This window comes from Pogona vitticeps, chromosome 1 (genome assembly GCF_051106095.1).
Source record: "Pogona vitticeps strain Pit_001003342236 chromosome 1, PviZW2.1, whole genome shotgun sequence".
Lineage (NCBI taxonomy): Eukaryota > Metazoa > Chordata > Lepidosauria > Squamata > Agamidae > Pogona > Pogona vitticeps.
Genome location: NC_135783.1, coordinates 5,047,918 through 5,061,312, shown reverse-complemented (window position 1 = coordinate 5,061,312; position 13,395 = coordinate 5,047,918). Strand labels below are relative to the sequence as shown.

Below are 13,395 nucleotides of genomic sequence, written 5' to 3'. Positions count from 1 at the left end.
TAATAAACACTCTCATTTATATTTCCACCACAGTGAGATATAAATGTATTTTCTATAAATTGGTTGAAAGTACTTTTTTAAAAAAAGATTGAGAACCTTTACTGCAATTGCTGGTGGCATAACTTAACAACAGTATCTTTAAAAAAAGTTTTAAAAAAACTAGTTAGATCCACACTGATACAGATTATCCTCAACATGGCTCTCTAAATCAACAGCAAAATAAATCACCACCATCATCTCAAAACTCCACAAGTGGAAGGGACCCCATGGATCATAATCTCTGTCAAAGAGATTTGGCAGGGAATCAAATTCCCAACCACGTAAGCCACTGAATTATCCAGCAGTTCAACCCATGGGCTAATTTACACATTCCTTGATTCAAAGTAAGAAACAAACTACTTCTCTCTTATGTCCTGAAGCCTCGGACACTTCTTAAGTGAAAATGAGTATAATCTTTAATATGTCTTCTTACCAATGAGTTCAATTTAGTTCAAAGGAACTTACTCTTAGGTAAATGAGTATGGCACTACAGCTTAACGATACCATTCCGGAACCGAAATCAGCATGAATCTTGTTTTCAGTCATTATTAAGCCACTGATTCCAAAGAACGGGAACGATTACATGGCTGGATGGTTCCCATCGGACTTCTCAAACAGTATGCAGTAGACAGAAACTACTAACTGAAAAATTTCCTCACCCAGGGTGTCCAGCATATACTTCATTGCCCGTCACCACCAAACTATGTAAGAAGTAACTTCTTCTCCAGCTGTTAAAATTTGCTCCTTTAGTAAACAATCCAACAAATCTCTTGTCAAACTTAATCCACAAGCCGTTCTCAGGGAGTACCAAAAACGCCCTCTTCCTGCGCCTTCATGCAGATCGGTGTCTCCAAACTAAGCATCTTTCACAAGTTGAAAAGGAATGTACTTTGCAGGAAGGAAGCACACAGAATAAATGCTGTGACTTTAATAAAACTCTTTGATACTATACACTTACTTCACAGAGGATTTTGGAGGCATGTCTTCCAAAGGAACTCATTTACAAGTTAACAATGCACATTGCTGCTCATTTGAAATCAGCAGCACTTCACCAGAAGGGAAAAAAGGAAACTCCAACACTCAACAAAACCGAACAGATAAATAAAGAAATGCCAATTTTGATGTTAAAACCTGGCTGAAGTGACCTGACACTTTGCATTCAGCCAATATATTTCGAAACGTGACTAAAACCTTTTTCCTCCTACACCAACTTATGTGCCATAAGACTCCTAGCCCACGCTGCTGCAGTCTTATGGCACATATAAATTCAAATACCGTAAGTACCATTCTACACACTTACATAGAACGGCTTCTTTAAGAAAGACTGTTAACTTCCCATACCACTGGGGACTGAATGTTAATGTACTCTTACTTTGAAAAACAGAAACCCAAGTGACTCTAATAACCTTCCAATTTTGAGGGTTTTTTTTGTAACTCAAGATGGTTTTCTTTCCTTGAGCTGAAACTTTGCAAGCAAACAAAAGAAGCTCGTTTGATTTGACTCTGCCAAGTCTTGGTTCCCCCCACCCCGCCTTCTTCAGCTTTTTCACTTGCTCCTAGTATGGCAAGCTTCCCAAGCAGTATTGGCAGAGGGGCAACCTGTGCCAGGCTGTCAGTTGTCCTTGTTTCCCATAGAAGCCCTTTGCAAATAAATAAATATAGATGATCCATATATTTGTTGTTTAGTCGTTTAGTCGTGTCCGACTCTTCGTGACCCCATGGAACAGAGCATGCCAGGCCCTCCTATCTTCCACTGCCTCCCAGAGTTGTGTCAGATTCATGTTGGTCGCTTCGATGACACTGTCCGACCATCTCATCCTCTGTCGTCCCCTTCTCCTCTTGCCTTCACACTTTCCCAACATCAGAGTCTTTTCCAAGGAGTCTTCTCTTCTCATGAGATGGCCAAAGTACTGGACCCTCCGCTTCAGGATCTGTCCTTCCAGTGAGCACCCAAGGTTGATTTCCTTCAAAGATCCATACATATCTATGCCTTTAACCAAAACTGTTAGCCAGAAACCAAATCCTGGCAGCAGCAGCAGTAGCCCGCCATCCTGCCAAATCGCCTTATAGACTTCATGGTTTTCATACCCTGCACAATGATAACAAGTAGTCCTGGAGAATGGGACGCAACGCACCATTCAACAATAAGAAATGGGTTCTCTAGCACAGTGGTCCCTAACGTTGGGCCTCCAGATGTTCTTGGACTTTAACTCCCAGAAATCCCGGCCAGCAGAGGTGGTGGTGAAGGCTTCTGGGAGTTGTAGTCCAAGAACATCTGGAGGCCCAACGTTGGGGACCACTGCTCTAGCAACGTCAGCAAGCGATACATAAGCGTGCCAAGCCACTTTCAATGGAGGTTCTACTCGTAATATTAAGAAGCCTAAGCTGTTATATAATTTGGCTTTCTCTGTCACTAGCTGATAAAAATGGAAATAGTTTCAGAACAGAAAACATATTGATTTAAATTACCTGCAAGGCAATTACCTCTCAAATCAGCAACCTTTTCTATTTTCAAACATAATCTAAGACACGTTGAAGCCTTTTTCTCTTGAGTCTTACCAAGTTGGGTATAATTGGACGTACCGAATATTAACGCAAATGGAAGAGCAACTGCAAAAGTTGTCTCAGCTAATTGATAAAGTGCCAGTCGCGTGTCAGTTGCATGGATAATTGCGCATCAGAAACCCAGCATGCATTTGGCATATATTCAGTACCTTCCCAAATAGCCACAACTCAGCACGGCATCCTCCACCACTGCTGTTCTCTGCACATAAATATCTAACATGATTTTGTCCGGTTTAGTAGAAATGATGGAAACTCACGGTAAGGGAACAACATGTAACCAGAACTTGAAAGGGAGCCAGATCACAGAGAGCACCAGCTCTTCAGACTGAGGCTGGATAGATAACATTACAGTTGCAGTGAAAAGAAACCACCTTGCTTTGCCCGGTAAGGCAAGCCAAGTTTAGTCACCTCTCCATTTGAAAATGTTATCTAAAAACAAGGAAGAAAAAAATCGGAAGCTAATTGTTACTCACTCTAAAAGCTAACTACACTATGCCAGTTGTGGACTTCTAGGCGGAAGGCAAAAGAGAAACTGCAAAAAAGGGAAAATAGGTCAGCGGCAAAGAAAATGTTGCAGTCCTGGTGGGAGAGCACGGACAAAGCCAATTTTTTGAAATCAGTGTCTTTGTGTGCCTACTGTTCACTAAAACAAAGGTCTGACTCTCCCACTAGTATCTCAGTACCTGAGGATCATTGTGGCCGCTGAAGCTCCTGATCAGCTTCCACTTGTATCATTGCAATGCATGTGACAGCTGGTGTGGTATAGTGGACAGAATGATGGACTCAAGGGACCTGGGTCTGAATCCCAGCTTAGCCATGAAAACTCATGAGGTGGGTAGGGACATGGGCAAAACCACTCCCTAAATATCTCACACACCTTGAAATCCCATTAGGGTCCCTGTAATGTCTGATGTGACTTTGTGGCACATAACACACACCCATGCCTTATACATCTGGCTACCTTCAACGATGGCTTGGAAACTTCACATCCTTCACAATGCAGGTTTGTGAGACTGCAAACCTGGGAAACACAGTATTTATTTGTTTGTTTGTTTAAAATTATTTCTACACCACCTTTCTCCTTAGAAAAGGACACAAGGCGGCTCATAGAGCTGAAAGACAATAATTAAGAACAAAACAATGAGTATACAAAGATGGTGGACATCATTAAAAGCCAATATTTAAAACTAGAAACTAAGTATAGAAATATTAAAAAGGAACAAACAAAATACCCCTCTTAGAAATGGGAAACACGAGCAATATTAAAAACACAGGCAAAGCAGTGATGCAAAACAATTCATCTAAAAAGATCACACTTACGTAGCCAGTCATTAAGAGAAAGCTTGCCTGAAGAGAAAGGTCTTTGCCTGCTTGTGGAAGGACAACAAAGACGGGGCCAGGCTGGCCTCCAGTGGGAGGGAGTTCCAGAGTCTGGGAGCAGCCACAGAGAAGGCCCTCTCTTGTGTGCCCACCAAGCACACCTGTGAAGATGGTTTGGACTGAAAAGGAAGGCCTCTCCTGATGACCTTAACACCTAAGCCGGCTCATAGAGATGCACTCTTTGAGATAGATTGGACCCAAGCTGTTTAGGGCTTTATAAGTTAGAACCAGTATTTTGAATTGTGCCCAGTAACTGATCGGCCGCCAGTGGAGCTGCTGTAATGGGGGGGGGGGGGTTGTATGATCCCTGTAACCAGCCCCAGCCAGCAATCTGACCACTGCATTTTGGACCCACCGAAGTTTCCTGACATTTTCCATTGGCAACCGCACAGAGAACGCAGTACAGTAATCCAGCCAGAAAGTGACTAGGGCGTGTTTCCCAGTGGCCAGATCAGATCTCTCCAGAAACGGATGTCGCTGGCACACTACTTCTCATCGTGGAAATGCACTCCTGGCCACTGCTGAGACCCGGGCATCCTGGCTCAGGGATGAATCCAGGATCAACCCCCCCACCAAGCTGCACAGCTGTTTTTTCACTGGGATTGGGATCCCATCCAGTCCTGGATGCATCCCTCTTCCTTGATCTGCCTTTCGATTCTTCCCTTCAGAATGCCCTCCTCTTGCTAACTTTCATCCAGGCCCTGCTACGCGTTACTCTGTTCGCACTTTCTTAGTTATGTTTAAAGTATGTCTAATGTCTCCTACCATAGTCAGTCTCAGTGGTAGCCAAAGGAACAAAAATTAAGAACAATGCCAGCTAAAACAGTAATCAGTGTAAAAATCACAGTCAATAATTTAAAAACACACACACACTACACTGCAGACATAGAGAGTACGGGCACAACATTAGAGCCACAACCGTTTCCTTAATCTATATGGGCTCAACTCAGCTTTCATATATTCATACTCATCCTGTCCATTACTGATTGCAAGCCCACATTGAGGGAGGTCCCTGACACACCTAGATCTCATGAACACGAAAAATATATAACAAGCTCTTGTCTGCATATGGATGACATCGTTCCCCAAATCCCCAGCTTCCATCACCCAGCTGCTTTTGGGACGGGAAACCTTTGGCCATCTAGGCTGTAATGTAGATGTTACACCAGCACAGAGACAAATTCCCACAGGAAAGACGGAGGTCCTGAGGGTGGGTGCCCCCACTATCGGAGGTTTGGGTAACTCCCTCTCATTTGGGGGGGTCACCCTTGCCGCAAAGAGAGGGGTTCGCAGCCTGGGGATCCATCTGGACCCGGCGCTCACCATGGAGACTCAGGTGGCGTCGGTGGTCCGCACCGCCTTTTTCCATCTTTGGCGGATAGCCCGACTGTGCCCCTATCTCGATGTGGGGGCGCTCACTACCTTGATTCATGCGATCATAATCTCAAGATTAGACCACTGTAATGCACTCTATGTGGGGCTACCTTTGAAGTTGACGCGGAAGCTCCAAGTGGTGCAGAATGCAGTGGCCAGACTCCTTAGCAGAGCGAGAAAATACCACCATATTTCTCCTATTCTGGCCGCGCTGCATTGGCTGCCCATTCGGTTCCGAGTCGACTTTAAAGTCTTGATGCTTACGTATAAAGCCCTAAATGGTTTAGGGCCTCGATACTTGGCGGAACGCTTACTCCCACCTAGTTTATTTATTTATTTATTTATTTATTTATTTATTTAATTAATTTATACCCCGCCTATCTAGTCAATTGTGACCACTCTAGGCGGCTTACAACATGCATTTAAAAAAGAAACATATAACAAACCACATCACAAATAATAATTTACATAAATTAAGATAGAATAAAAAAATTCTACCCGTGTCACTCGTGTGAGTCAGGAGGTGAGGCTGAGGAGCCTGACGCCAAGGGAGGCCCGGAAGGAAAAAACAAGAAACTGGGCCTTCTCGGCGGTGGCTCCACGCCTCTGGAACAACCTTCCTCCGGAGATTCGTGTGGCTCCCTCACTGGGTACTTTTAAAAATCAATTAAAAACATGGATGTTTAGGCAGGCCTTCCCCCCCTCAGTTAATTCCTGACTCTCTCCCCTTCTCTCTCTACTTGATTTATTTTGTACGTTTCCCATCTTGCAGAATTATTTAATTGTGTAATTTTTTTTCTTCTTTTTTCTTATATGTGTTATGTTTTTTATGTTGTAAGCCGCCTAGAGTGGTCGCAATGACCAGATAGGCAGGGTATAAATAGAATAAATAAATAAAATAAAGAGCAACTGGCTCCATTAAATTAAAAAACCCACAACCCACGTGAGAGTAAAAACCCTGAAATCTGTGCTTCCCGTCCCCAATCCAGAAAGGCAGTGTATTTGAGAGAGCACCGTGGCTAACAGCTTCAGAAATCATGAATAAATCAGAAGTCACTCTCTGCTTTACTTTTCCATGTGCACGTCATGAATCAGAAGCTAATTTCTGTCCTCAGAGCAGACCTAAAACTGTACTTCTGTTAGAACCAACCCATTCCCTGGGGTCTCAGACAGGGAGAAGTCCCTGACAGGCGTGCTGACAGCAAGCTCCAGGAGAGTCCCACATAAAACTCGGCAACCTTTTCACATTAAATACTCAGAAGAAATCACAGGCCACAGACTGCATTCCCGGAAGCAAAAAAGGAATATCAAACGATTCTCCGGGACCCACTCCAAAACACGTGAGCACAGAATTCAGGATTACACCCCAGCTTTTCACACTTCTCCAGAAGTATCAAAGCAGCAAACTAACTCTGCACAAGACTGCGGAGATTTGAGCAAAGCAAAAACCAGTCCCATGGAGAATAAGTTGATTTAGACTTTTCAAACAGGTCTGGAAGGGTCCATTATTTTGCCCATTACGAAAACAGATACTATCCGATCAACTATCAAATGTGTCCCCACTGAAAGCAAAATATTGAAGATGGTTCCCTCTGCCTCCCAGAGGCTTCAAATGTAGATTAAAATTTTCAATTTCAGCATGAAACAGTTCCGTTTTAGTGGCAGGATAATTTGCTGAACATTCGTTTCAAAATTTTACTAAAGCTCAGCAAGTTTAAAAACGAAGTCCTGCAAGCAATCTCTGAAATCCTAAACACAAACAGTAGGAAGTACATTCCCTCAAATTCACTTGTGCTTGGATTTCGTAAACATGCTTAGGTCCCCACTATAAGTCTTTCTATTTGAGTAGATAAAAATTCAAGCATAAAAAATCCCTTGGATTAATCAGCCAACCTCGCACACTATGCACGAGCGCTGAGCTGATTGTTGCTATGACCTAGCCAGCCAGCTCAGTCCTTGGGTAACATCCTTCTGTAAAGCTTAGGAAACCACAGGTAAGGCGAAACTCAGCCGATCAACCACAAACAGGAAAGGATTTGACGGCACAAAGACGACAAAGATCACCTTCAAGAGCAGCAGGAAGAAATACAAGCTGCCCAAGCCAGAAAGAATTGCTTGGTTCACGGCGCTAAGACGGAGTTAATGTAATGATCCTTTATCATTATTCATTAGCGACCCTGCATACCGAAGGAGCGACATGGAAGTGGCAGGAGGCACAGACATCAGGTCCTCAATGATAACCGCCAGCGAAGAGAGTTTCTCCATCTCTGGGGCACATAAGAAGGAGAGACTCTCGGGGGAAGAATCTGAATAAAAAGAAGAAAGCAAACCCAGTAACCACTGCGGACAAGACATAGTATAATGTTATCTCTGGGACAGTTATTTTGCTGTCGATAACCTTAGAAAAGCTTTTACTGTGGTTTGTTAAGGAGTTATCAGAAATTCATCCCCCAGTTGCAGTACATGAAATGCTGTCCTCTAAAAAAAAGTAAACACAACCTTTGGGAAATTGAAGATATCAGATCATTTTAAGACATTCTACTCTCTTTAGCACACACACACAAAAAACCGTTTCATGCACAAATAAGTCTTTTTCATATGTTTTTAGAAGGCTGTTTTTGCTCCAAATGTTTGAAAGAAGTATACTGTACCTATGATATGATGGCATCAGAGTCCCCAGGACAGGACTACCAGGGCAAATTTCCAGCAATAAGGGAGTTTAAGCATACGATTTCTTGCAGATTGCTGTGATAAATCGCCATCGTTCACCTTAACCTATATTGCAGGAATGCTGTGAGAACGATTATATAGCAAACTACAGATCATTCTGAAAGAATGCAAAGATTTCTATCAATCTGTTGTCAGTTTTGCATGGCTCTTAGGATTCAGAAGAAGGCTCTGGTGGAGGGGACACATTGTATACATTGGTAAATGTTCAATGTAGAACAGATTCATTCATTCATTCAATTTATATACCCCCCCATATAGCCAGAGGCCACATACAGTGGTGCCCCGCTGGATGATTACCCCGCTTGACGATGAATCCGCTTAACGTTGAAGTTTTTGCAATTGCTCTTGCAATCACAAAACAATGTTTAGATGGGGGAATTTCATTTAACGTCGATCGGTTCCGTTTCGGGAACCGATTTTTCGCATTACAACAATCAGCAAACAGCTGATCGTCGAGTTTCAAAATGGCCACTGGCTATAGAAAATGGCTCCCCACTGTGTTAGGGACGGATTCCTCGCATTACAGGCACTAGAAAATGGCTGTCGTATGGAGGATCTCCGCTGGATGAGCAGGTATTTCGCCCATTGAAACTCATTGAACAGTTTTCAATGCGTTTCAATGGTTTTTTTTATTTCGCTTTACAACGTTACAGCGATTTTGATGGAATGAATTAACGTTGTCAAGCGAGGCACCACTGTATATCACGCCTGTGCAGTCACAAAAAGAGCCCCATGGCACAGTGGTTAAAGTGCAGTACTGCAGCCAAGCCTCTGCTCGCTACCTGAGTTCATCCCTGACAGATTCAGGTAGCTGGCTCAAGGTTGACTCAGCCTTCCATCCTCCCAAGGTGAGTAAAATGAGCACCCAGCTTGCTGCAGGGCAAAGTGTTCCTTACATCATTAGGTAAAGAGAGTACTTTAACACTATGGGGCGGTATGTAAGTTAAAACAGGGACAGTAACATTCACAGACACGGAGTCTGCTTCATATCTCTTTTTTCCCCCACACCTTTGTATGTCAAGAGATTGACAGCTGGGCCAAGGTTATATCCCTCAGATGTCCTGTCTCCCAGTGCATGCCTTTGGTGGATATCAACAGCCCTTCTTTACAAATCCATCACAATCCTTCTGGATTGGTGAAGGGAGTCCCAATTTCAGACTTGTGTACAGTGCCATGCCAGGGGCACATTAAGCTTTAGGAGAACTCTGAGGAGTAAAACTGAATTATATTATTACTGTTGTCAGTTCAGTTCAAGTTTATTGTACCGGCTAAAAGCCATCACAACTGTTTAAAATACAAATATGATCGAGTAAAATCATGATAAAAATCACAGACATATAAAATAATAAGAGACCCTTCGTATCAGGGAGACTCCCACACAATTGATCATGATGGCTGTCAGGAATTTAGCACAAATGTTTCTGTCCGCTTTTGCAAAGAGCTCTGTTCTGTATGCAACATATGGGTCTCAGTCCAAAAGTAACCTGACCACCTTTATCTGAGGGCTTTCCTCCTGTAGGGCAGCCAAAATGTTACCCAGGAACTTTTCTCTGAGGTTTTGACAGTTGATTAAATAGTGGACTACATCCTCTATCTCACCTGCTCCGCAAATGCATAGGCTTAGATGCTTGGGGACATTCATGTACCTGCTGTCTAAGACAGCGGTTGGCATGGTTTGGTAACGGAGTTCTGTGAATGTGGTTCTCAAGGAGGCAACAATTACTGTTGTCTTTATTTTTTATTTTTTTACTTCTATGTATTGTTGCTAACCGCCCAGAGTAGATTTCAGTCTAGATGGGCAGGGTATTTATTTATTTATTTAATAAATAAATAAATAAATAAATAAATACAAACAAACAAACAAACAAACAAACAAAAAGGGTGGAGAGGTGGAACATGTTTACATGAAACATAATCTGTAGCTTGGGCATGTTCTTGGATTCATCATTGAGTGTAGAGGTTGTCTTTAAAAAGTGTTCAGAAACTTCAGTGGATCCAAAATACCATGGCCAGATTGTGAACTGGAGCTGGTTATTTGTTGTTGTTGTTTAGTTGTGTCCAACTCTTCGTGACCCCATGGACCAGAGCACGCCAGGCCATCCTGTCTTCCACTGCCTCCCGGAGTTGGGTCAAAGTCATGTTGGTCGCTTCAGTGACGCTGTTGAACCACCTCGTCCTCTGTCGTCCCCTTCTCCTCTTGCCCTCACACTTTCCCAACATCAGGGTCTTTTCCAGGGAGTCTTCTCTTCTCATCAGATGGCCAAAGTCTTGGAGCCTCAGCTTCAGGATCTGTCCTTCCAGTGAGCAGCACTAAGAGTTGATTTCCTTCAAAATGAATAGGTTTGTTCTCCTTGCAGTCCAGGGGACTCTCAAGAGTCTCCTCCAGCACCACAACTCAAAAGCACTAATTCGTCGGCAATCAGCCTTCTTTATGGTCCAGCTCTCAGTCATCACATAACGACTAACACCTCATTACAGCCGTTCCACTGGCTGCCTGTCCCTTTCCCGGCACAATTGCCCAATGACCCTATGCTAAAGTGGCTTCCACCACACAGATTGCTACACTGACCAATGGAAACAGGACAGGCCTCCTGAGCCTTTAATTACTAGGTACGTAGTTGAATTTCAGCAGGTATTACTTGAATGACAAGATATACCTTTTGCCACTCACTCTTCTATACAACTACAGGAACAGCTCTACTAGGATTACTGTGTTTCCTCGAAAATAAGACAGGGTCTTATATTACTTTTTGTTCCAATAAACGCATTAGGGCTTATTTTCAGGGGATGTTTTGTCTTTTGTTTTTCATGTGCAACTATCAACATTTATTCGAATACAGTGATGCCTCACAAGACAAATGCCTCACGCAATGAAAACCCCGCAAGACGAAAGCGTTTTACGATTTATTTATTTTTTGTGACTTGCAAGATGAATTTTTCTATGGCCGTGCTTCACAAGACGAATTTTTTGGAGCGCAAGAAAGTAAAATCTGTCACTGCCTCCATATATTCCCCTATTTGCCAGGAGGTGATGGGACCAGTGGCAGTGATCTTAGTTTTTCTGATGCTGAGTTTCAGACCGTTTTTTGCACTCTCCTCTTTCACCCTCATTACAAGGTTCTTTAATTCCTCCTCACTTTCTGACATCAGAGTGGTATCATATGCATATCTGAGGTTGTTGATATTTCTTCCGGCAATCTTAATTCTGGCTTGGATTCCTCCAGTCCAGCCTTCCGCATGATGTATTCTGCATATACAGTACATTAAATAAGCAGGGGGACAATATACAGCCTTGTCGTACTCCTTTCCCAATTTTGAACCGATCAGTTGTTCAATATCCAGTTCTAACTGTTGCTTCCTGTCCCATGTATAGGTTTCTGAGGAGATAGATAAGGTGGTCAGGCACTCCCATTTCTTTAAGGACTTGCCAGACTTTGTTGTGGTCCACACAGTCAAAGGCTTTCGCATAGTCAATGAAGCAGAAGTAGATATTTTTCTGGAACTCTCTGGCTTTCTCTATAATCCAGCACAAGTTAGCAATTTGGTCTCTAGTTCCTCTGCCTCTTCGGAATCCAGCTTGTACTTCTGGGAGTTCTCGGTCCACATACTGCTGAAGCCCACCTTGGAGGATTTTGAGCATAACCTCACTAGCAATATAAACACTTAATTCCCACAGATTTGCAGGCAGATAAAATTTTTAAACTTAAACATTTCTCCTGCCTCATAAGTATACACAAATGCCTCCAAGTACCAGTTAAAATATTTAAATCCACCTGGCTATGTTTTAATCTAACTAAATCCAAGACTGCAGTATCTAATCACTACTTCACAATTTTAGCAGGAGTACAGAAGGACAAGAAAAGGAAATGAAAAGCACAAATGGTTAGCACTAAGGCAAGGGTGCCTTGAACTACACTATGGTGAAAAATTCATAATAAGGGTAAACAGCATTTGGAAAACACTACTAAGTATGGAAGTGCTGTAAATAAAACCCTGCTGTAACAGAGTTGCCAACGTCTCAGCTGGCCTGTCCTTCTACGTCTTTTATGCCTTCTGTCTGATTGACAGAAATTGGCTATTAAATGCACCTCCTGCTCATTTCCACGCATGACACTGCTTTTAAAAACACAAAAGTTGCTTTTTTTTTTTTAATGGTGATTCGACAACCTCGCTTTCCAAAGGCAAAGAGGCCTACTGTAAAATAAAATGACATTAAATACAAGTGAAAAAAGAAATATAGCTGGGTTGGGGTTTTTTTCAAAAAAAATAATCTGTCAGAGCGTTGCATAAGCTAAAGTAGCTGGGTCAACATCTAAGACCAGAACGAAGTCTAAGGGAAATTAATGATTAATTAGCACAAGTCCAAAGTAACAAGTGTTACAGATTAAATAGAACTGTTAAATGCAGCACCTTTTCTCTGTCTCTCTCTCTATTTTTCTTTTTAAGAAAACAGCCGTGGTAGGGGATCTTTGGCTCTCCAGCAGGAAAGACTACAAGTCCCATAAGCATAACTACTTGCAAGGCATTATGGGAGTTGTGGTCAAAAACAACCAAAAAGCCAAAGCTTCCCCAACCCTAAGGGCTCAGATTGCAGGAACGTGTGGCGCGCATGCCCAGTAAGCTTCATTTTCCTTTAACCCCCGGGGATGAAAAAGGGAGCGCATGCGTCTAGGAGCCGGAGAAGCTGGGAGAAGGGCGCATGCGCTTCATGTCCACCAGCCCGCTTCCCTCCCTCTCACCCACCCTACGCTCCGAGCGGCTCATTTCGGCGCATGCGCGCGAAGCCCATTTCTTCCCTTCGCCCCTCAGAGGAGTCGCTCCCCTCAGGCGCCGCCTTGGTGCTCCCGTTCACGCTCACCTAGGATTCGGATTAGGCTCCGGTTCCTGCCGGGCAGGGCCTCTTGCCTACTGGGCACTTGACGAGAAGAAGAAGAAACGGCTTCTCCCATGGTGGCCAGAATACGAAAGAGCCGGAGGGAAACGGCGGGATTCATGGCCCCGCCCTCCGGGCCGCCTGAGGAGGGCAAAAGGGCGGGGGGGGGGGAGAGGAGAGAAGGAGGGAAGCCGTCGACGGACAGCGCGCGCGGGAGGGAGGGCGCATGCGCCGGAGAGGCCAAAGGCGCGCATGCGCCCCCTCTCCGAAACGGAGGCACGTGGCGCGCGGGAAAGAGCGCGCGAGGCGGCGGCGTGGAAGGCGATTAAACACACACACACCCCAGCCTGAGAATGTCCTCCTCAGAATTGCCATCCCGCCTTTGCTTAGAAATGGCCAATACACAATATTTATTAATAATATTGACATAATTA

The 13,395-nt window shown here is 43.7% G+C and overlaps 1 protein-coding gene across 7 annotated transcripts in view; it reads right to left on the bottom strand.

Annotated features, from left to right (window-relative positions):
* The window catches only part of MSRA (methionine sulfoxide reductase A), a 227,717-nt gene extending 214,525 nt beyond the window's left edge, over window positions 1-13,192 (bottom strand). The window contains exon 1 of one of the 7 annotated variants that reach the window (XM_072986579.2): window positions 12,947-13,192. In XM_072986579.2, the coding sequence (XP_072842680.2) occupies window positions 12,947-13,082 (136 nt within the window). In that variant the 5' untranslated portion in view covers window positions 13,083-13,192. Of the gene's footprint in view, window positions 1-472; window positions 1,755-7,543; window positions 12,459-12,498; window positions 12,872-12,946 lie in introns of those variants that run through there. The other 6 variants (XM_078381762.1, XM_078381767.1, XM_072986615.2 and 3 more) reach the window with 6 other exon arrangements.
* Window positions 13,193-13,395: the final 203 nt, after the last annotated feature.